The sequence below is a fragment of the Hippocampus comes genome, unplaced genomic scaffold (genome assembly GCF_001891065.2).
Source record: "Hippocampus comes isolate QL1 unplaced genomic scaffold, H_comes_QL1_v1.1 scaffold612, whole genome shotgun sequence".
Lineage (NCBI taxonomy): Eukaryota > Metazoa > Chordata > Actinopteri > Syngnathiformes > Syngnathidae > Hippocampus > Hippocampus comes.
In genome coordinates this window covers 42,258-66,229 of record NW_017805584.1, presented here as the reverse complement: position 1 = coordinate 66,229, position 23,972 = coordinate 42,258, and the positions used below count along the sequence as shown (strand labels likewise).

Below are 23,972 nucleotides of genomic sequence, written 5' to 3'. Positions count from 1 at the left end.
GGACAAAGCTCCAACTAAATGACTGTCGGTCTTATCTGTACCGTGTGGGCGTGTGCGCGTGCACGGACCACCAACAGGCTCGCGCGTTCAAATCTCTGCCCTTGCCTCTAATGCATCTGTCAGCCTAAAAATGTGTTCAATCGCAGCGAGTGTACATCAGATGCCAGTGAAGGACGGGAGACATATTGGAATTGGCTGTGCATTACTTCCGCACTTTTTGTTCCTATTTGCGGCGTTTCATGAGCAGTCGAGTTAAATGGTTGAAATTTTTACAGGGGAGGAAAAATCCTGAATTGCAATTTCAAGTCGAAAATGCTTTTGTAAAATGACTTCCACTCTTCCTGAGTGTTTGCTTCCTTTCAAAAGAGGGCTTTTTTTTTTTTTTGTCCAGCGAGTTAAAAATAACACTAAAAGGAGAGCGGCGTCATTTTGATTTTATTGATATTCTCACTTTTAGTCCAGGCATTTTAAGGACACGAACCCATGTGTTCATGTGAATGCGCGCGTCTTTGTGTACCTGCCATTTAGCCCCGAGTTAATGAGGAAATGAATGCACGCTTATCACAGCCGACTGCCACGGATCCTTCATAAAAAGTACCTAAAAGGCGGACACTGCTATTTATGTGCTCGATGACACTAAGCAACCTTGCGGCGGTTTTGCTACATTTGAAGCGAGCGCGAAAAATAAATAAATAAATAAAAACGGGTCATAATCCGGATTTTGTGTACGACTGTAATTTCTCTCCACTCCGAGATGTTTGGGAGAAAATGTGTCTCGAGAGGGTGTGCGGAGGTCTGCAGCTGACAGGGTGGGGAAGATGCTCGCCTACCCTCCTGGCTTCCATCCCGAGCGCAGACAACAGACGTCGTCATTTTCCAACTCAATTTACAGATGCATTAGGAGAGGCTGAGGCGCACCCATATCTCTCAAATGCAATCAGGCCTCCTTTGTGCTTTAAGAGGAAATTGAGGGTGCCGTCGTTATCGACTTTCTTTCCCACTTGGCTCTCATGTAGGCTCGCTTTTTCTGCCAACGTAACGTACACGGCTGCTTACAGACTTCTTCACCGACTGCTCTTTGCTCACTTGTCTCCCTTTCAGGCCACGCTAAAAAGGCAACTGTCAAAAGTCATCTTGTAAAGATTTCTCTTATCGATTGACCAAGGTAAGTTCCGCAAACGTGTATTTCAAATAGATTTAAATGTAGGAAAACAATCTGAGTCCAACCAGTGTGTTCCCAATCTTCGTGCTCTTTGCTCACTTGTCTCCCTTTCAGGCCACGCCACGCACGCTAAAAAGGCAACGATGGATGTCCAAAGTCATCTTGTAAAGATTTCTCTTATAGATTGACCAAGGTAAGTTCCACAAACGTGTATTTCAAATAGAGGTGGGGAACCCAGTTGATTTAAATGTAGGAAAACAATCTGAATCCAACCAGTGTGTTCCCGATCTTCAAATTCCCCACTCCTGTTTGAAACACCACAAATCAGTTTAGGACTAAACCTAAGAATCTCCTAAAGCGCCGCTTGAAATTTCATTCAAAGGCTCAAATGAAACATTTTCAATAGCGTAGCGCACAGGAAAAATGGTTTTGCTACGGAGAGGGAAACCCGAATAGTCCTTTTGGACTCGCATTATTAACAGGAATTGATCGGATGCCGCGAATATCTCGTGTATCATTTGTGAGAATGTCGTCCATTGATGCAACGGTCTCAAGTGTGCATATATTGTTCATTTCACCAAGATTCATACATAATACCGTCGTGAACACATTCCGGCGGAAGGAAATTTTTCTCACTTGACTCGTGTGTCGACGCATGTATACGCACACGCGCGCGCACACGCAAAAATAACGTCCAACAAGGTGCCACCGTTAACGTGGCCGGCGGACCCTCTGCGATACGTACGCCTAAATGAGCTTGAGTGAAAAAATGGAAGCAAGGGAGGACGAGACCAGCGGCAGGAAGGCAGACAAAGGAAAGGATGGGGGGGTTGGGAATGGCAGAAACGGCAGAACGGGATGGGGAAGAAGAAAGGAGTTTTGAAGAAAAGAAATCGGTGCCTTTTGAAAACACGCCACCTGTTCTTCTCACCTCCGGGAGTGTGTCTCCATCTACCTTTCATTTGTCTTTGTTCTGTGGAAATTGCCACCGATCACAAAAAAAACCCACTTTTTCACCCCTGGTTTTGTCCCTCGATCAGCCATTTCCTCGACCAACTGTTTCCCCATCTGCACCGTATTTGATCTGTCCCCTCCGAACATCAAATTTACCGCGGTATCGTTCTCCGTCTTTACTTCTCGGAGAGGAGCGCGTTTGTACGTGTCGTCTGCACGTTTCCACCCCGATGGGATCCATAGCATTCAGGTAGAGGAGGTGTCTCGCAGCATGTGGACGCTATCTGGAAAGCAGAGGCCTGGCTGCCATAGCAACCATATGATGAGGCGGGCGGGCAGGGATATTTAAAGGAATTCAGCCGCCGCTCGCCTTGCTGTCGGCTTCGCACACGCATACGTACGGCCCGGTGTAGGACAAAGAAATCCGCTCAAATATCTGTTAAAAATCAATAGCTGCTTTTCCTTTCACGTAGCACGAGTTCTAGAATCACATCATACAATTGCCCGGGTTTTATTCAGCCCTCCTACCAAGAGCAATCAGGATTTTTTTATTTTTACTTTTTGGGTGCATAGTTCCTATTTAATCCTCCGAGCAAAATCTCTTTCCCCTGTAGTGCCAATTAAATTAATCAGATTTATTTAACAGGGCCTTTAATCAACACGTGAACGTGCCGTCAGTGTTTTAAGGACGCACACAGGCGCGCACTATAAGGTTGCTTGCGTACAAAATTGAAAGCGTCAAAGACCGGCTCAAACAGCATGGTGACACCTTCAAAAATCAGAAGGAGGCTCTATTTCAACATCTGAAATTCTTTTTATTTTGGACTATTCTTTAATTGTATCTTCTGCCCACGTTAAGGCATGATCTCATTGGTCTTGATATTTCTCTTTTGTCATAATATCCCATCACATGTTTATAATTGTGCCTTTTGACCTATCTTGTAAAATATAGAGAAGAAGCGATGCCGTTTCAAAAAAGGACAACAAAGCAAGACACTTGTACGCATGATGGGAACGTAACGCTAATACGATCGGCATCCAACATGCTTGGATCAATTTGTTGATCGTAAATATGGCGCGCCTTGGAGCATCGCACACGTTCATTAACCCCCTTCAACCTATTGATGGGTGCAAGAATACAAACAGCACCCTGGTGTGATGTGGACATGCCCATCAGGTAAATGCCAAGCATCACATTTGAGCGGTGCTGTGGACGAGCAGCTAATTCTTGCCTTTTATTCCTCCCGTTTACCATCACCGCCATTCAACATTGAAATGAATATGTAAGTGGAGGCAAAGTGTAAGCAGGACCGATGCCTGTGAGAGCGGGCGGCAGAGATGAAAGTGCTTCACAGAATCAAAATGAACGGTGACCTCTTGTAACACCCCCCACCGCCCCCCCCCCTTTATCCCATTTTAATCCCAGCTCATTTCATATGCTAAGTAAAAGCTTATATCGCTCACATTTGCACACACACCTCTCAGTGGTGTGATTATAAAATTTGCATAGAGGATGTTTGCAAGTGCAGAGAGGTTTGCAAGTGGCCTGTCAGGTGCAGAGAAGTTTAGCCAAGGCTCCCAATTCATGACAAAAAAAAAAAAAAAAACCCAACTCAAAAGAAAGTTCCCTCGAGGAGTGTTTTTACGCCTCATCTTCTCATTTGCATGTTCTCTTCTCACAGCTGTCATTCGAGAAGTGGAAACCAGGGGAGAGCGGGAAGAGTACACCGCGGGCCCCCCAAAGGAGAAGCGGCGAGATGGAACCGCTCCTCCCTCTTCTCCCTAATGGAAAGAGTATTTCTCCACCATTTGAGCACCATCTGCTGGCTCGGTGGGGCGGGACAGCTGGTGTTGTGAATCAGGCCGCCGCATTCCAGGGAACGGCTACTTCCCAACACCAGGGTCTCTCCTTCACTACGCGCACACATTTGACCTCGCTGCGCTTAAATACCAGTCAGATGATCGATGGACCGCCCGCGTAGAAAAGACGGACAAATTCTGGATTTTTATCAGAGGAAGCTCACAACTCATCAATTGCGATTCAGGTACCCATCCGTTGATTTTCCAGGGCGATTGTCATGCAAGGCGAACGACTACAAATGCCAGAAAATGATGAAATAAACAACACACATCAGCCATTATGAACAAACTATATACAACTGGACAAGTTGTTAGCGAACGTGCCGTACTAATCTCCCGTGTGCCAAATATCGGCCTCGCGGTGGTGCAGGGCTTGATTCCGGCTCTGGCCTTCCTGTGTGAAGTTTGCATGTTCTCCTTGCGGCTGAGTGGGTTTTCTCCCACATTCCAAAAACATGCATGGCAGGCTGATGTGATGGAGCATCTCTGAATTGTCCCTAAGTGGCTGTGATTGTGGGTGCGAATGCTTGTTGCCCTGCACCTGGCTGGTAACCAGTTCAGGGCGTAACACCATTTTGTTTGCACTCAGTGGAAGCACTTTAAGTTAATAAAAAAGTTAAAATATTTTGTGTGTCGTTTTATTAGTTGTTCCAAGTCATAAATACGGGCATAACATAAAATTGTAAAAAAAATAAATAAATTCAGCCGCTGCTTTTGAACTTTAATTCAAGTACTGGCATAGAATCAGTACTTAAAACATGAAGGTGTCTGTACTTTTGCAACCTCTGGTGTCATGTCGAAGGAAGGTCTCACCATTTTAGGCACCAAAGGACGTTTCGTCTGACGAGCAATTACGCATGCGCTGTGTCGTCGCCGACTGTCGACGTCGGCCTTTCCATAATGTTCCCGTCCACGCGTAAGGTAACACTTAATCGAACCAAATTGAAAGATACCACCTGCCCCAACCCGATGCCGCCACGAAGACTGAAAAAGCCGTCAGAGGTTGGGCGTGACAGGACGTTCCACATAATGGAGCCGAGTAGCGGGCCGCAACAAGCGGAGGAAACGGCCAGGTGTAGCCCAGGCTTTTGCCATAACAGGGGGAGGAGCTCAGGTGAGCCCGGTGCTTTTCGAGGGACGTCGGCCGAGTTGCTTCCCGGGCGGCGTGGGTGGATATTAGGCGAGTATATTCGGAGCCGCTTCGACACCCCCAGAAATCTTTTGTCTCCTCGGGGCTCGTGTTAGCGTGGGCGCCAACCATGAGAACGTCAAATGTAGGCCACCGCTGAAACTTTTTTTTTTTTTTAGCCAGGAATTCAAACTCGCTAACCTCTTGAAGCTTATAAAGCGAGGCCCGAATGGCGTGGCCCGAGCTGGAGAGGATTCGTGATGCAGCATCGCGACAACCAAGGTCGTCGAAAAAAAAAAAGATGCTTTTCAACTTTGTTGTTTGCATTAGTTTAATGGAATCATTTCTGGGGCGTGACATGACAAATGGAGAACTTTACTCTTCGGCGCGCGTTTTCTACATAATTGCACGAGTTGAGGGGGATGCTACAAGCTATCATGCTAAACGTTTTAACCATGCTTGATTGTTTTGACTGCTTGGTCAGGCGTTAATTGGACCATGGGGACAGGATGGAATTTGGACCCCCACCTAAATGTTAATGTTCTTGATTTGAAAATCTATTCAAGTATTTCAAACCGTGTAAAACGACAACAACAACCCCTTTTCAGTAATGACTTAGTTTTATACACTTGTTTGATTCTGTATTCTGCAGATATTTGTTCGTAAACATTGGGGCTGAACAATTACGGAAAATCTCATTGTATTCCCCCCCTCAAAATTGCAATTGGCAATTAATTTGCGATCAAGGTCCTTTTCTAATGCATTGTTCAACACACAATTTTTATCACAACAAACAATATAGGCTGGATTATGCATTAGAGGCCGCTAAAATAAAGGAAATTAAAGCATTAATGACAAAGTAATAGGAAAGACAGTTTCGCCACTACAATTACAGGTACTGTCTAAGCTTTCTAAATACTTTGACGTTCAGTGTGGTAAGCCTTCACCATGAAAACATAATCCTGCCACCAAAGGTGTGGCGTAAACATTCGTATATATGAGACTGTTAATCAGTCAGACACAAACTTAAATTGCAGTTTGCAACAATAATGCAAATAAATCTGTGGCGTTACTACTTCCTACATGTCACTTAGTTTCATGAAACATAATCCCGTATGTAAACATTGACTGCACTTCCTAATCACTCAACGTTTGACCTAGACCGATAAATAAATGAAACACACATGCATAAAAAATAAAATAAAATAAGGCTGACAAATCTCCAGCCAGTAACATCTCACAAGTTAACGTGTTGGAAAAGTACGATTATACCTTTCTGTTTCAATAACGTGTTCGCGCCTGCGGGCATTACAACTCGGCAGCGTCGCATCAGTTTAAAGAAAGAGCCACCTATTTTATTTAAGGTGGTCGTTAATTTCATTCATGAAAATGTATCCTGTCAATAGTTGACCGCCGTATAACTTTGCATGGCGCTGCCATTTTAAAATCATTTCACCAGAGGATACAACCGCTTCCTTTTTGTTTTTGGAGGTATGTTTAGCACCGCCGATAGTGGATGGTAGAAGGCACATCAACTTTGGAATATATAAAATAATGAAACCCTAATAAGGACACAAGCACTTAAGAAAATGGATGGTTGGACCTCCCTAAAACCACTTTAATTTGTGCTTTCAGACTTTCTGGCATTATTAGAAGGTGAATAAGGCGCCTGTCACTTGTGTGTATTGGCTACAAACTATTACTGGTCTTTTTTGAAGTGCTGGATATTTTAGAATGTCCCTTCCACGCTACTTGCATGCCCACGCTGTTTTTTTCATGTAAATTCCCATCGCCGCGATCATTTAGGCCTCCGCCTAAAAATGTGAGCACATCTTTTTAACACTTGCAGTCATCATGACTTACGGACTAAGTAAAAAGGACATTTGCAAAGCTAACCATTGTCATCCACATGTGTATTGAACTTATCTTTGCGATGAGCAGAGCTCCACTGCTTTTTGGATACATTTCATCTGCAAGCAGATGTTACTGTCAAACCGATGCACTCAAGCAATACCAAACAGATGAATGACAAGGGTTTTGTCATTTTACTTTACTGTCACTGTGCAGGCCACTCTTTTTATGTACAGGTATGTCTAATTAAAGAGCAGTTGAGCGGGAGGAAAATCCCCAGTTGATTTCAAGGAGGCACACGGTGATGTTCTAAAATCGCCAACCTTTGCTCCGGAGATTAGCCTGAAGAGACCACCTTTAAATCACACACTCCTATTTCAATGCACTTTGTTTCAATTCAAGCATATTGAGATTGGTCTTGTGCATAAGCAATCCCAATCGAGGCGAATTTCCTTGACAATGCTCTCTTTCCTTTGCAGATCAAAATATAAATCCGATCCCTACCTCCCCTGCCGGTTCAGAAGCCTCCTTGAAAAAAATTGTTCGATCCTCTGCCTGTGAGCTATGTGGTGACTGTAAAATCATTTCTCCGAGGAGGAGGAGGACACTGGTCAGGCAGGGGCCCCAAAAATTGGCCCCTTGCTCAGAACAGCACAAATCCATTCAAACAAGAAAGAAAGTCCTGGACCTCACCGTCAACCTTTGTGACGTCGTCCGAATGTCTGGCGCAAGGTGCTACGATTGTGGCTTTGTGCTACCACATGATCTCGAGACCGAGACTGTTTATTGCTTTAAAGAGGACATAACAGCCGCTGGATTGCAGCTCAGGTCCTGTTGTTCAGGCCACCAGAAAGATGGAAGTGACGAGCACCAGCGCGTTGAGTCCGACCCCGGGACATCATGTGACACCATCGGAACAGAGATATCCGGGGGCAAAACATATCACAACAACACTGAGTTTCTCACGCATCGTGCAACACCGAGAGTTACTCCAGATGTGGAAACCAAGAATCCCAACTGCCTCTCAAATGAGCAAACACCATGCGGGACTTCAAACAGTCCCAGTCAGCCGCGTCCAGAGTTTACGGTCGGGATGTGCAATGAAGTGGGAGACGGACCCGAAATGTGCGCCATGCCAGAGGAGACGCCGGGATTAATGGATGATGACCCAGGGTCCTTAACCTGCCAGAGAGTGAGGCTCTATGTTTGGAAAAGAAGGAGTTCCTGCGCACGCACTTATATCGTCTGGCACAACAAGCAACTGGTTGTGAGTGGATTCATGAAGCCGGATACCCACACGAGTGACTTTGCACAAACAGAAGAAATCCCGCCTGTTTCTCATACTCCAAGAGAGCCGTCACCCTCTTTCGACACAAGCGGTGACGCCGGCGATCGCGTTGACAGCGGGCGTGTGGAAGAAACGGATGAAAAGGCCACTGGGGTACGAGGTAACGCGCAACAACTCGAATCGGAACAGACCATGAGCACGGACCGTCCGCCGGACGCTGCCGAATGCGGCCCTCCCCTCGGCAGTTCTGATCATGACGATGATGAATCCTTCAACGGCGAGTGCCGGTCGCCTTCCCCTAGCGACCCGGGATCACCAGGATCGCCGCCGTCTGAGCTCGCAGACGGTGAACGCCGTCCAACCCAATCCGGGACAGGCGGTGGCGCTCATTTGGGCGTTTTGGACGAGTTCACGGCATATCAACGTGACATCCTGCTTGTGGATGTGGACCGCGACGACTCGGAGCTCTTTGACGGCGTACCCCAGGAGAGTCTGCTGAAACTGGGTCCCAACAGAGCTCACGAAAACCCAAAGACTTTGACCACATATGGAGCGTCGCAGACTTTCAAACAAAGGTTACGCCTCATATTTGACGCCATCTCCCAGTTGTCAAAGGCTTATTGTGACAACATGCTCTATTATATTACTTGTGTTTCAGTTGGACCCCAGTTAATATAAATCGTCCGTGCGACAGTTCAGACAACGGTATGGCCAATTTAAGGACCTTTGCTGAAAGTTATCACGATGTGCCACGCAGCAAGAAATTGTTTTTACCAGCCCGGCGGCAATCTCATTCCATTGTAACAAAACGAATACATGAGTGATGTGGGTTTTTTTTGAGTTATTCGCCTCGCACTTGTGAATTTTGCAGAGGAGAACCCGAGCAGGCCCTGGCGGCCTAAGAAGAGCGACGCTTCTCCCAAAAGCCAAAGCAACCTATTAGGAGAAGAAAACGGCACCGAACCAACGGTAACCGATCAAAACTCCGTTCGGGTTATCACATGGACAATGACGGCGTTTTAATTGTTACTTTAGGTGCTTGAACAGGGCACATCTTATGCCGGCAGAGATCATATAAGCGGAGACATCCAGGAAAGGTATGTGTTTTCGCACATTTCAGCATGTCCGCGGGTTCTGGTTTTGCATTGATTTGTCCTTTCATAAACAGGAACGCGCAAGTGGAGGCCGAGAGCGAATGGCGTCACCCCGTCCCTCCACTTGGGCCGGTGTGGAAGGGTGAGTGGGAATCCAAGCAGCGTGACAGCTTTGGGGATTCGGTGTCGGGGTAGCTTTGAATGGCCGTCTCGATTGTTTGTTTTTGGCGGTTCGTTGTGCAGGTCCGTCCATGCCAAACACTGCAAACAAGTGTGATCCGAGGTGTCCCAAAATTAATTTCGTAAGTATTGCGTCGATAAGGAAAGGTTCAAGTGTTGCAGACGAACACGCGCCACTCACAAAAAAAGTTTGGGATATTTGGCTTCGAGGTGAAATTTTCGAGGACGAGCCTAGAATGCATTCGAGCCGTTTGAGTCATGTGAAAACTTTCTTTCGCCCCGTTCGACATTCAGTACTGCAGCGTGTTCTTCGGTGGATCGCTGTCCTGTAACGACAACATATGCCGCTTTCTGCACGTGCCGATGAAAGGCGACGAGAAGGTAAACCGTGAGCAGCAATCAGAACCTTTGAATGTTCAGTGGAACCTTTGAACAAACTCACCCCCCCACCCCCCTCCAATGGAAATAAATTGGAGGGTGTGGGGGGCCTAATGTGCCAGATCAAAGTTTTGCCTTTGTTTTGTGTTGAGAGGGAAGAAATTTCATCTGTGCTGCATGTTACACACACGTACAGCACATTTGACAATAAAGTTGTATTCAATTCAATTTACTGCATAGGTCAAAGTAACGGTTTACAAATCTGAACCGTTATCCACTGTTAAAAAAAAAAAGAATGAAACTACTGAAAGACTCGTCATGAGAAGTCGCATTCTTGACCATCTTCGCTTGTCACACCCTTCTGATGATTACACATATTGAAATTCCCATCGGAATCACATTCGATCAAATAGATTTGAAGAGAGCGATCCATATTTTTTTCACAATTTAAAACCGTTCCCGAGGTTTTACGAGTTTGTCAGAGCAGCCATCGATAAAAAGAAGCTGTCTGCATTTCTGCCACGGTGAGGCTCGTCCGCTACTTAGAATTACAGCAGCATCCAAAGCCGATTTGTACAGCTGCAACAGCATTTGGCTTCCACGGTGTCGCTTCCACTGGGATTCGAGGTGTTGCTGGTTGTCATTAAGTGCCGACATGCTTGACGATCGATCGAGTTATTTGATAGTCGCCACCACCCCGCTGCCGTACTTCAAATGTCAAGCTTGACCGGATGGGGATTGCTCTTTTTCCTCGCAGTTCTGTGTCAACACGGTGTCACGCTTCACCAAAAATCCAGTGTGCCTCCAGAAAGCAGGTACGACTTCAAATGGATCTTCTGTCCTCCCAGTGAGCCGTATTCCACTCTGTCCATCCGCGCATCCCAATGAAATCAAATCATCCTTCACTTCATCTGCACATCATTCGTCTTCATCTGTGTTTTCAGGGGATTTGTTCGCAAGCTACTACCAGCACAACCCCCCCGGAATGTTTTTCTCCGTGCCCGTGTTTCTCTCCCTCCTCTGGACTCTCCTGAAAGCAGACCTCGTACCTGATGTTCTGTCGGTGCTCAGTGTGGCCTTGGCTCATAAAATCGTGGTCAGTTTGCGTTTCCAGCGAGCTACGCTGTCATTTGTCGCGTCGGCCAGCAGATGGCAGAAAATGTTGATGTTTTGGGGCGCAAGACCGGAGAAAAAAACGGAGTCTCAGGAGAAACTTGTTTCTCGCGCCTTCTCTTCAGCCTACTCATGAGTTCCTGCTCGCTCTTTTCACCTGTGTGAGAGAAAAAGGCTTCGCAAGCGGTGTGCCTCGCCTCATGCAGCTAACATACAAGGTAAAGGAACTCCTTGACCAGTTCATCCCGTCTGCGTATGCCGGTGTGTGCGTAATAAGGTTTTCGCCTTCGGACAGATGGCCAGTGAGAATTTAATGCTGAGCTTGGATTGCTTCGATGGTATTGAAAACATTCCTGAATACCAGCAGATCATTGATCCAAACGTGCCTGATACACGAAGGTGAGGTGTTTTTTTTTATTCATCGACGTCGTCCTGAATGCTCGTTGGACAGTGCCCCCGCCCCCTGCATATTCATTCATTTCGTAAATTCGCCTATTCAAAGATTTCTGTTTCTGCGCTCAGGAGTCCTCAACCCTGTGCAATTTACTTGATTGTTTTGGTGCCAAGGAACGATGTTGAAGTGAGGGGAGGAGCCTCATTTTGACAGGCGACAGCTTTGCCCAATAGGAAAGTAGTTTTTGTTGCCATTTTGTGGCATCTCGAGGCAACGATAAAAACTTTTTTTTCGGGGTTACGGGGGTGACAATTACTCCGAGATTTTCCCTATTTCCCTTGCCAATAATAGCAGGAACACTGTACTGTGGTTATATTGTTCTGCATCCGTCTGGCTGACCTGATTTTGTACATGCCGTAGTAGTAGTTCACTGCCTGTCTCTTTTGATATCAAAGACCATCTGTGTCCGACGGCGTGCCCATTTCATGCTCCTTGATCTTGGCCCATGTCATTGTGGAGATGGAGGTGAGCCACTTTAGCCATTTTCAAACCCAGCGACAAGATGGCGCCGTTTATTTCTTGCGTTCTTCTGGCCTCAGCTTACCGACATTGTTGTGTTCGCCAGCTTTGTACCGAGCAAGAGAACTGGCGCTGCCTGGGGAAAGCCTTTCGCTCCATTTGCACACCCTGCCAACATCCCAGCCAAGTGGAGCGCATCAGCGGGAACGTTGCTGTCGCTCTTCTGTCCAAGACCAGAGACAAGTTGTCTGTGCCGTTTGTGGCGTTTGCTGAGACAAGTAAGCGACTTTGATTTAGAAATAAATAAATAAGCTGCCTGGTGTCTAAAAACTATTTTTTTAACTCATTGTGCACGACTACAAACTATGCACTGTCTGTCCTGCTCTGAAGTTTGTCCCACTGAAGATCCAAACTCCCCGTTGATGGGTTTCATTGGCAGAATTGGAGTCTCTCTCATGCAAAGATACCATAAAACTCAACAGTGGGCCAAGGTAAGTGGACCCCTCTGAACAAACATTTGGAATTCGATGTTATGGAGGATATATCAAATATAGCTACTCCTTATTAGAGTGTTTCCCAAACTTTCTTGACACAAGGCGCAAATTTTACAGTCTGCTGGTGCACTGCCAAACAAATGTCACAAAAACAACACGGGTTAATCGTACCCTCTGCAAGAGTATCTCATTGAAGAGCAAATGAAATCATCTGAAATATGGTCACATCCGGTAGGGGTGCTAACAACTACCTGTGTGTGTGTGTGTGTGTGTGTGTGTGTGTGTGTGTGTGTGTGTGTGTGTGTGTGTGTGTGTGTGTGGTAGGGTCGGAGGCTGATGGAGGCGCTGACCCGGTTTAAGATCAACTACTCGATGCAGAGAGGTTTGTTTGTGAATGAGGACGGCAGCTCACGCTGCAACCTGATCACCTTGGCAGCAGAGCTCTTCCTCCTCGGCGGCAGCGTGGAAGGAGCTCTCCGAACTCTCCGAGGTAGTGACTTGGAGCCGAGGGCATGCCCGAGATTTGTTTTAACCGCAATGTTGTGCCAAACTTTTATCCGTAACGACAGAAAGCAAATGGTTTGTGAGTTCAAACGTTTGGCCGTGTAAGCAGCCTGACCTGGAGAGAAGAAGCCGCGTACTCGCCCATCTGGCTGAGAAAGCCTCACACAGAGACGCATTAGAGGTCCTGCGGAATCTCCCGGGAATACAAAAGCCCAACGGTGAGCTAACATGCCTGGTTTTACTCACATTTGTGAACTTCTTTCAGTTTAAGCCGCCGTGTAGCACCAACTACTGACAAGACTTAGTCGATGTCGGATTTTTTTGCGGCTGGACGGGATGTCTTACATTGCATGGGTTGTCTTTCTCTCGCCTCAGACCAGGTTGACATCTCTAAGTACACCCCCTTGTTTAATACACACCTGCAAGTGTGTGTGGACAGACTTGTGCTCCCCGTGGCCTCAGACTTGGCGTACTTAATGCTTTCCAGAAAGGTACCAGTAGATGGCGCTGTGCTGCGTGCGCTTTTGCACAAGCTCGGGAAACAAAACCATTGGCAACGTGCGCGCGAACTCTTCAGGCGTAAGTGCAGGACAACGGTCCAACACCTTTCATTGATTAATGAATACACACAGTTGCCGTTTTTATTGAATTTCATTTTATCACCTGTCTCTGTGCGTTGCTTGACTCCCGCCCATTTGTGTACCCGCAAGACTCTCTAACCGCTGGCCATTACCCAGCTGTATCGGCCCCCGCTGGGTTCATGTCCCTGATCGTTCCCAGTCAACTGGGGGAGGTGGAACTATCTCTCACATTTGAGATGTTAATCACTGTCAATGCTTCATTCATTCTCCCCCTTCCTGAGATGACAACCACCACCCTCAACATCATCCTGAAAAGGTAACACCAGATACGTATACTCATGTGGATGTACAGTAAATATTCTCGAGTAAGGAATCATATTTGCGCTGTCCAATCCTTCCTTATAACAGAATTTCCTTATGTGGGAAATGAGCATGGTACATATACTTTATGAACATAGAAGTATGTGAACAAAATGCATGTGTAACAACATAAGCAATGAAATGCAAAAATAGATGCTCCAAACACTGTTTATAACACAAAAGCTGTGGTATACTGTACAGGTATATGAACAAAATACAGTGTGACAAACTTAGGACTATTTGCTCTAAAATGAGACGAGTAACAGCCCTGGTGGCTTTTCTATCCACTCACTCGCTGTCTCTGACTCGACCTCCCCTCGATCGTCATCCAAGACGGCGTTGCTCAGCTTATGACGTGCAATGAACTTTTAAAGCCAGCTGCTGTACACTTTTAAGTCATCGATGGCCATAGTTGGCGTGAATGAACTCGTCTTCTCTCCAGTTAGCGGAAGGTTTTTAGCATAATAACAGGTAAAGCCTGTTTTCCCGACTGTCCGTCGAGCCACAAGCAATTTACTCTGAGCAGCTAATCGGATGCATTCCACTCTATCTTCCACGGATCGAGCTTTCTACACACATAGATATTGAGGTGCCTTTTGGCCAATGGGAGGACAGGATGATGCTCTGTAGTAGCCAATGGCAGACCATGTTGCGTTCAAGAAACTCGGAGCTGTGAACGAAATAAAAAATCGTTCACTAACTCAAGCTAATAGAGTCACTTACATGTTGCCGTTTTGGATTCAATGAGAGTAAATAGCGGCGCGGACAGAGTAATTCCGTAGTATCGAGTGGGACTTGCTTGCGTTTGCGCTACTGCGGGCTTCCGTATGGCTTCCGGGTTCCGGGTAGTGGAAATTCCGTTGTTATGTATCGATCGTTAATGTAATATCATAGTTAGAATTTTAATGCATAGGTTTGTCGTCCGGGTGAGGGAATTTCCGTTTGAAAGAACTCTGTAGATGGGAATATTTACTGTATTGTAACTGTTACGTGCAATTGACGTATCCCCTCTCCCCCCAACAGGAGTCAAGAGAGCGAGAGAGAGTACCTCTCAGCTGGTAGCCGCCTGCTCTTAGCGGCCCTCATTCCTCAGCCCAATCTGGAGGTCCACTACACTACTGTAAACTCCTCACGGGAACAAGTCTTCACACTTAGCGTTGCCTCGGCCCTACGATGGCTGCGTAGAAATCATACGTGGGCAAACAAGATGTGGAGTTAGTTAGTTTATAGAGTAAGTTTAAAAAAAAAAAAAGAATTTCATAAAGTAAGTGTAAGCGTTATGGTTTTGACAATAGTGTGACTGCTTTATAGTATGAGCTATGTAAGTACTGTTACTGTACTTTGTATAGTTTTGTTTATAATACTTTTAGAAAATGTTTTCAATGTTCGTGTATAAAGTTCTGTTCCACAATGGTTCTTTGTGGTGTTCATTTTTCATACTAAAAGTGGGGTTAGAACGATGTTACTGAACATTTGAGAATCACACAATATGGAGGTTCAACCTGCGAAATAACGTCAAGGCGTGTGACTTATGCTTAGTTCAATTCTCCCACTCAGTTTTCTGGATTGACTTTGTATTTTGTCCCGCTTTCCAGATGTCAGAAGTTTTAAGCAGGGAGCTTTTCCTGTTCTGTCTGTTACATTTCTACATTTCCTCTGAGTTTATCTTTTTAGAATTGCATGGCAAGCCCGATCAAATGCTATCACAGACTCTGAATGAGCCAAACAGTTTTTTTGGTTTGGTTTTGTTTTTGTATGTGTACAAAATGTATGTCTAACCATATACAATGTATGTGTATATGGTTGGCCACGTATCTAAAGTGCAATTAGCCTACTTCTCGACATATTTTACAGTTCAGCTGTTATGAGGCATAGACTGAACAAAGAGGAAAAAGACAAAATTGTATTCTTGCTGTTGGACCGATAGTTGCTGTTAGCCACTTGTCTTTGAGAAAGAAATGAGAAAGTGTGTCTGGCAATGTTGTCATATGTAAGGCATCGGTTTAACTTCTAATCGTGACTTGTCAGACTTAGGCATATTTTAGTGCCATCAACAGCACTTTTTTTTTTTGGGTGGAAGTTACCCCAGGGCAAGTCAACACAGACCTTCACGTGGTCAGGAGAAGATAAATGCATGTCTGATGTCATTTGACATAAGCATTATGAAGGGTCTTATGCTTCTGCGAAGTGATAAAAGACCACTGTGTAAACAGTGACGAATAAGAAGTGTTGACGGAACCATTTGTGCAAGTACCCCCCCCCCCCTCTGCCTTAAAGTGATGGGTCTTCTTTTTATGTCTCGTCAAGAAAAGTCAGAGCCGTTGTCCCATTGCATTGTACGTACAGTAGTGACAAAATGGATGAAATGTTTGTTTAAGAAAGCTCTCTGGTGTAGTCCATCAGGTGGAATGTTTTCCCACTATGGCATATCAGCATAACCCCTGCCCTGTTCTGAAGCTTTCTACAAATCCATCTTACGTGAATCATTGAGGTGCTATCGTAAATGACCTCACTCTCATCCTCTGGGACTTTGGGCCTAAGAAGCTGCTGTTTTCTTCATTTAGACCAGAGATGAATTGACCAATATGTAGTGTTGCTGGTCCCTCTCTCTGGAATGACGTCCCACTGAACATTCGGTAAGCCCCCTCACGTGTATTCTTTGGCATTTGACTTAGCATGATTCAGACTTGATCTTAGTTTTACTGTTTGGCCAGCATGATTCAGATTTGATCTTAGTTTTACTGTTTGTCGCTTTCTGCCGTCCTTGTTACTGATTTATTGTTTTATATACTGTATGTTAGTTGCTCCATGTACAGGACTTTGTATGCAGCTATGGCTGTTTGAAAGTGCTCCATAAATACAATTGAGTAGTGTAGGACCTGTGTCGAATGACAATAATTTTATTTAATTTGTAAGTTTTAATTTCGGAAAATAAAATTGGCCACGGATTTAAAAATACAAGATAGCAAGTGGAATTGCAAACGCAGGACTTCATTCAGCTCGTAGCTACTGCATACTAAATTCCCCCGTAAAGTAAAAGTTCGTAAAAAGGGGGGGGGGGGGAAGCAACAAGTAAACAAAATAGGTTCTTGATATTTAAGTGAGGGGCATGTATTTTCCCCAATTGATGACGTTTTTCAATTCGATCTTCAAATTTGATGTCCGGTTTGTTGGCATTATCCTGATGGAAAAAGGTGAGTTGATAAATTTGCGTCGTTCATTCCCTTTAGTACATGATTGATTGAGGCGTTTTTCGACTTATAGTCTAATTTCCAGACCACACGGTGATTTGTGGGTAGTATTTGACACGCTAAAGATTCACGTACAGCCAAGTAAAAGCACCCCTACTTCAAACTAACAGTAGGCCAACACTAAAATATTAGCATCAATCATGTTAGCTCGATGTGCTGTCAGTGTAAGGCTCCATCCTGGGGGACTGTAAATCAAATATAATAAATGACGCTGGCTTTTATCCGATGGCGTTTCATTCTGGTTGAACGGCGCAGTAACAGTGTCGAAACAAATTGATCTTTAGTCATGAATGTACATTCGACAGGTTTTTTTCCCCCCGTCTGGACAGAATGCGAACGTCGGTCGCGCACGCACACCGACTCGGGTACGAGCGCGTGCGCGCACACACCCACCCCCACGGTCCGCTCCTCCCCTTCCTCCCAGTCCCTGCAGCGGAAGTGAGTCCATTTTTTCCTCCTCAGTCGAACTGGAGCTGCTCTCGGAGCCACAGGCAGGGCAACACGCGCCCATGGGAGCTCGTATCTTCAGCCAGTGTTGATGGTTCTTTCCCGGAGGAAGCAAATATAAGCGTGGACGACCGAGTGGAGGCTTGGAGCATTCGTCTGGTGTGTTCCCCCTCCCCTTCCCCTTTGCCCCATGCTGTCTGAGGAAAAGCCTGCGTGAAATTCCTCCACGCCGAAAACGAGCCCACCGTGGGGAAAGAAGGCTAGCTAGGAGGTAGACCGCCCCCTCCCTTTTCCCCTCCATATGATCGTTATCTATAAGAGACTACATGTTTGTTTTTAACGTTTTTTTTTCCACGTAATGTCCGCTCCGTGGTTGTCGCTTCGGTGAATTGTCGACCACCCTTGGGTTCGAGGTTGGACTCCAAACTGAATCCACTCCCCACCGATAGTGACCCACTGGGGGCTAAAACATAAGAACTGAACTGAACGAAGCTGCTGTTTGTTTCCCCACCAGAACGCCGAGCTCCGTGGTCATGTTGCCGACCCGGTGGGGGAGGAGAGGCCGTGCCCCCTCCACCTAGACGCGGAACACTGGATCACTCCAGATATTATTGTTATTATTATTTTTGCCTTAGTTTAACACCTCCTGCCTCCCACGCAGAACCACAAACGTTGTTTGATGTTGTCACGTTTCAGGGATTGATTGATTGATAACGTCTTACTGCCATCTGATAGTTCAGTTTAAAAACTACCTCGTTGATTATCGCATCGCATCTAAGTTATGTATTAGAGACATATCCGTGCGCAGATGAACACCCTTCTCCCCGGTGAAGTGACTTGAATGCCTCATGAATCTACCTCAAACAACAGCTTTTCACCAGCTCGACACATCGGCTCGACGTGTGCCCAAATGTATACCTCAATTGTAAACTGAGCCTTGTGTTTGAGGCGACGCCACAGATGGCTTCATTTCCCGACTCGGAACTGCAGACTTGCCCGCTCTGCAAGGAGCTGTGCGGCTCCTCGGCCCCTATTTCCTCCAGCTCGTCCACCTCCTCTTCCTCCTCCCACACCTCTTCCTCCTCCAGCCAGACCAGCAGGAGGCTCCACGTCCTGCCCTGCCTCCACGCCTTCTGCAGGCAGTGCCTGGAGGGCCAGCGCTGTCCGGGAGACCCGCTCAAATTACGTTGCCCCACCTGTGACCAGAAGGTGTCCATCTCGGAGGCCGGCGTGGAATCCCTGCCTTCCTCCAACTTCCTCTTCAGCAACCTCTTGGATGTGGTGGTGAGCACCAAGGAGCAGATCCAGAACAAGAATGGCCACCACCACCCCAATCGAGGAGGCATGGGCTCCTCGGGCTTCCATCCCTCCCACGGAGGCCATCTGCACCCCCCGCATCTCATGGCAGAGCCTCAGTGCAGTTCATGCGACGAGGAGAACCTGGCCACGTCCCACTGCCTCGACTGCCAAGAGTATCTGTGTGACAACTGTGTGCGTGCACATCAACGGGTGAGGCTCACCAAGGACCACTTCATCGAGCGCCTCGGGGAGAACCTCCACCTGGGCCGAGTCAACAGCAGCCCAGGCCAACCGGGCATGTCGGTGTCCCTCGCCCAGTCCCTGCAAAACAACTTTGCGCTGCTCTCCCTCTTCCAGGACCGCATGAGCTTCTGCCAACACCATGACAATGAGGTGAGCAAAAAACACCGCACTGTTCAAAAAAAAACAAAAAAACTTCAAGGCAACAAACTTGGATACAGTTTAAAGTTGGGCAATAAAACAAAATATATTAAGTCTTACTCACTCGTTGCCGCAATAATTAATTCAGCAACTTGAAAAATTCTATTACAAGAAAAAGTTGAAGCAAAATGTCTGCTTCGACGCTTTGTGGGGATCACTGATTTGTTATTACCGTTATATGCACTTTCAGTTGATTTATTGAACAAACGGTAAGAAAGCAAACAAGCAGGTTTATAAATGAGCTGCTGATGGCCGTAGCGCGTCCCTCAATATGCAGACAGGCTAACAGGTTTGGCCTGTTAACAGCTAACCAAGGCTGCGCACTGATTCACAGATGCCCATGTCACTCACCGGGCCTTTTAAAGCTACAACACCCTCAAAATCTCCGAGAGCACAATGGACAAAGTAAGAGTGGCGACCATAAGTGGATCATGACATATTCTCTGCGCCTCACGTGCGTGTTGTTTTGTTTTTATCCGATTAATCATTAGAACAGAATGCTCAATTATTTAAAAAAAAAAAAAGTACTTGACAGCTGCAGCCCCGTCATGCTGTGTTTCCCAACCTATATTGAGCCAAGGCGCGTTTTTCAACAGTAAAAATCAGATGGCGCGCCACCAAACAAAATGTTGCAAAAAGTGGCTGCACGGGTCAATTCTGCACCTTCTGCTCGTTAATTGAAGAATAATTACTAGCTTTGCCTGTCACATGATCTTCGGGCCAATTGCACCAAAAGCGTCTAATTTCCCACAGCACACTCGATGATCTCTCACGGCTCAGCGGTTGGCACTTCACTGTAGCATCGTGGCAAAGAACCGTACTCGGGACCGTATGGCAAGAAGTTCAAAGGGAGCCGAGCGACTCTTGGCCTAGTTCCTCCTTGTCAAAATGGCTGCATCCACACACAAATGTATGCGGAGTCTGCCTAATGTGTACCACACAAGGCATTCGGGGCAGAAGCTGCCCCCCACCACCGACCCCCAAACTAACAACCCATGCTCAAGTTATTTGTTTGATCGTGTGATCAGGATAAAGTTGGCTGCAATGAAAACCATCTTGGTCGAGCCATATGGTCTGAATGAATAACGTATGATGGGAGAGACGGTATTTTGGTGTATGTTCTGGGTCATGAGGGGAGAGGATATGTCTTCCATTTTATAATTTGTGTACTTCAGATAGTAGGCAGCCATCTTGTGAAAATATGTTTTTTCGTAATTGTGAGTAAAACCGGATATCACGTTTGTATTTTGGCATGCACGTGTTCAACAAGTGGGATCTGCTGTGCCATCTGACAAAACAATATTTATACTTGTGCTAAAATGATACTTTTCCCTAAAATCACTTTCGATTGCCGTTGAAAGTTTCAAATTTGGGGTCGATCACTTTACCATGGAAATTTACAGGAAATTGTCCATTCCTTCAAAACCCGAGCCAAGAGGAACACAATGCTGATACGCCCTTCAATTGACTTTTTCGACAATAGCGCGGAAGCAACCGAGATCTGTTTTATTGTCATCGGTGAAGTCAATTGGCCTAATCTGCAGTTTTCAATGCATCGCTGAAACCAATTAAGGTTGGCGGTGACCCTCCCCCTGCATTGCCAGTAAATAGGTGGGCTCGGTTTTCCAGTAAGAGCTTCTTTTCCCAGTAAGGCCGCCCTCACTCACTGTGGTCCCCAGGGGGGGTTGACACGAGAGAAGGTCAGGCGTTCTCTACCTGTGAGTCGAGTAGCATTGAGGGTGTGTCACGGGGCTCCACATCATCCAACACGACGGCACGTCATCCTGATGCTTGTTTGGCCTTCGCAGTTTAGTCCACTGCACATTTACGCGGTGATTAACACGAACCTCATTGTGGCAAAACTCCCTTTTTAATGGATGCGTACGAAGAATATCGCCGAATAATTTCTGGTTATGTCTGGCCCAGAGGTTTTTATGGACTATAGCTAACTAAAAAGCCTTTGCTTTTTTATCTACGGGTCCACTGGGCATTTTGTGGTAGCACAGCTATTTATTTAAGGACCAGTCTCGGTTGACACAAGGTTTATGTGATGATATACGCAGTTGACCCCTGTACCAAAAGTCGACTCGGGACGTTTTCAAGAAATCCTTCATTTCATGTGATTCTACCTGTCAAAAGCCAGTATTATACCCCAAGTGTTAATTGTGTCTGAGTCGCCAGTGGCATCGAGGGCACAAGCGAGAGGCCTGCTTGTGTTTGGAAGTTGAAATGGAAAATGGGATTACACCGAAAGAGCGCCCCGCTCTTGCTGCGACGTCGCCCTCCGACACCCAAATCCACGCGCCGCTCGGTCGGAGGAGCGGCTAATGATATGTTAATCCTCTGTCAGTCTTTGCCATAGATTAAACGGTCGTCACGGCGACAAAGGCCCTGGCTGCGCCTGTGAATTACCTCCCACAAACTCACTAAATAGTCTGATTGAGTAGCTGTGACTGTATTCTATCGAGTCGTGCGTCAAGTCGAATGAATCACTTCGATGCTAATGTGGCACCAGAATTATTTCGGGACGCTTGAGCCCGCACATGCACATGCACATGCTTTTGATTCAAGCAAGGCCTCTAGAACAGGGGTCCCCAACCGCCGGTCCGCGGACCGGTACCGGTCCGCAGGGCATTTGGTACCGGGCCGCACGGAAAGAACTTGCCTTAATTCCGTTTTATTTCGGAATACGAAAGATGTTTTATTTTGAAAAATTACCGGATTCTCCGTTACATCCGTCTGTGTCACGCTTGACGCACGTCAAGCAACGCTTTCCCCCGTCACGTGACCGATTCCGCTTAAAAAAAAAAACACCAGAGCTCGCAAAATGAGTAAAAAAACTGCTGGAGATCAAATGACAGCGGCCTTAAAAGTACGTTCGAGACAACTGGATAAAAGTTATGGCTGAATATTCTGAGATCGCCACAGTAGCACTGTTGCTATTTCCGACATCCTACCTGTGTGAGGCGGGGCTTTTCTGCAGCAACGGCGACTAAAACAAAATTACGAAGTAGACTTGACGCAAAACACACACTTGAGGTGTCATTGTCTCCTATTACTCCAAGATGGGACCGTCTGGTTGCAGAAAATCAAGCTCGGGGCTGTGGTGAGTCGTCATTTTCATGCACTTTGAATTTGTATTGCATCGTATTTTGAAGGCATTAAACATGACCATAGCGATCAGAGTGTTGCGGCCAGATTAGACGCTCCTTGTGTTTATTATTATATTTCGAAAACACCACAGTTTTCATGCAGCTCATACCATATTATTTTGTTGTATTATTTCCGCCACACCTTCATTGCCGGTCCCTGAAAATATTGTCTGACATAAACCGGTCCGTGGGGCAAAAAAGGTTGGGGACCCCTGCTCTAGAAGGTCTTGAAGTTTTGCCCGCCGTATCCTGCCTTTTGTTGTGTGAGACAATGGAAGTTAAAGGAGCCCCCTTTAGTCAGCTGTCGCTATTTGGTTTCGTCACTCCTGGATGTGGCCGTGCAAGAGTGTGGCGGAGGCGTTCCCTTTTCCAATCACCCCTGCCATCTGCACGTAGTTATCCTGTGAATACGACTGTGGTGCGAGTGCACAAATAGTTAGCGGAGTTGGATTATGAAGTTCTGACTTCCAGGCTTCTAACGCGCAACATGTGGCCCGTAATTAGACGGCGTTGCCATTTCCTGTGTGATGTGTGTGCATTCGTGTGTGTCCGTGTGTGTGTGTGTCCTGGCTTTTGATGGCCAACCGAGCACTTTGGTCCTTATAAAGTTAGTAGACAGAAAGGGCTTGCTCTTTCTGACCATCCCGCTTCACTGCAACACCAAATTTGCATAAAGACTTTTGATGCGAATGCTCAGCCATGTTATGTTCGTCACATGACTGCGCGACAGCCAGCCCTTTCCTTTTTCTGTCACACGCCTAACTTAGTGTGACAAGCCAACATGCACCTGCAAAGTGCACGTGTTCATAATGTGGCCACAACACACGCTACTCCCTCCTGTATCCTCTCCCACGCCCCCCCGATCCTTTTTTTCCCCGGCCTCGTTTTTTTTTTTTTCCTCCCCCCGTCACTACTGTAGATACTGTAGCACACGACACTCAGTCACGTGCTTGCTATGGAGGCCAGCTGACGGCGGGTTTGTTTTCCCTCTGCGCTTGGAGGCCCGTCCAATCGCATCGCCGGATCGGAGCCACCCCCCCCCCACATGCCGCCGCACTCGGGCGTCTCGTATCTGGCAGAGTTTCAAAACATCAACAGGCGTGTCCAAATGGGCGTTGTGTTGATGGCAAACGGCCAGCAGAAGGTTGCCACGAGAGGGCGGCGGCCTCCCAGCCGGTGAGAAAACGAGATTGGAATGAGGGAGAAGAGAAAGAAGGAAAAGGAAAACTGATGTGGGCGGAGTGACTGAGTGGTACCCAGCTCATTTTGATCTTATGACACAATACGTTGTTTGCCTCAGTGTATGAGGTCATACTCTACATTGTACCCTCACAATGTAAAGATGTAAAAATGATGTTATACATTTTCTCAAAAACATAACACACAATAATTTGAAAGCTGATAAATGAATATCACTCTTAGGCTAGCACCTGCTTAGCGAGGCAGTTTTTTTTCTTTTGGGGGGGAGGGGGGGTGTCAGGTCATATTCTTGGCCAATAGTGCTCTCAATAATTGAACCAA

The 23,972-nt window shown here is 46.4% G+C and overlaps 2 protein-coding genes and 1 long non-coding RNA gene across 4 annotated transcripts in view; all 3 read left to right on the top strand.

Moving 5' to 3' along the window:
• Positions 1 to 4,499, top strand: part of LOC109521962 (uncharacterized) — a 7,805-nt gene extending 3,306 nt beyond the window's left edge. The window contains exons 3-4 of the long non-coding RNA XR_002169465.1: positions 1,277 to 1,355; positions 3,799 to 4,499. This is a non-coding gene — a long non-coding RNA (uncharacterized LOC109521962). The remainder of the gene's footprint in view (positions 1 to 1,276; positions 1,356 to 3,798) is intronic.
• Positions 4,500 to 4,741: 242 nt separating this feature from the next.
• topaz1 (testis and ovary specific TOPAZ 1) lies at positions 4,742 to 15,276 on the top strand. 2 transcript variants are annotated; one of them, XM_019880115.1, is made up of 20 exons: positions 4,742 to 5,090; positions 7,436 to 8,819; positions 8,903 to 8,949; positions 9,116 to 9,213; positions 9,280 to 9,341; positions 9,413 to 9,480; positions 9,582 to 9,640; positions 9,813 to 9,899; positions 10,654 to 10,711; positions 10,841 to 10,992; positions 11,135 to 11,227; positions 11,305 to 11,400; positions 11,851 to 11,928; positions 12,029 to 12,200; positions 12,313 to 12,413; positions 12,741 to 12,906; positions 12,986 to 13,138; positions 13,296 to 13,499; positions 13,631 to 13,817; positions 14,885 to 15,276. In XM_019880115.1, the coding sequence occupies exons 1-20, from the start codon at positions 4,877 to 4,879 to the stop codon at positions 15,078 to 15,080; spliced, it is 3,675 nt and encodes a 1,224-aa protein (XP_019735674.1). In that variant the 5' UTR covers positions 4,742 to 4,876; the 3' UTR covers positions 15,081 to 15,276. The 2 variants fall into 2 exon arrangements, with proteins under 2 accessions (XP_019735674.1, XP_019735673.1); XM_019880114.1 differs by having other exon boundaries at positions 4,743 to 5,090; positions 11,305 to 11,408; positions 11,859 to 11,928.
• Positions 15,277 to 17,527: 2,251 nt separating this feature from the next.
• Positions 17,528 to 23,972, top strand: part of trim71 (tripartite motif containing 71, E3 ubiquitin protein ligase) — a 20,136-nt gene continuing 13,691 nt past the window's right edge. Inside the window, exon 1 of the mRNA XM_019880122.1 lies at positions 17,528 to 19,251. Coding sequence (XP_019735681.1) covers positions 18,520 to 19,251 — 732 coding nt within the window. The 5' untranslated portion in view covers positions 17,528 to 18,519. The remainder of the gene's footprint in view (positions 19,252 to 23,972) is intronic.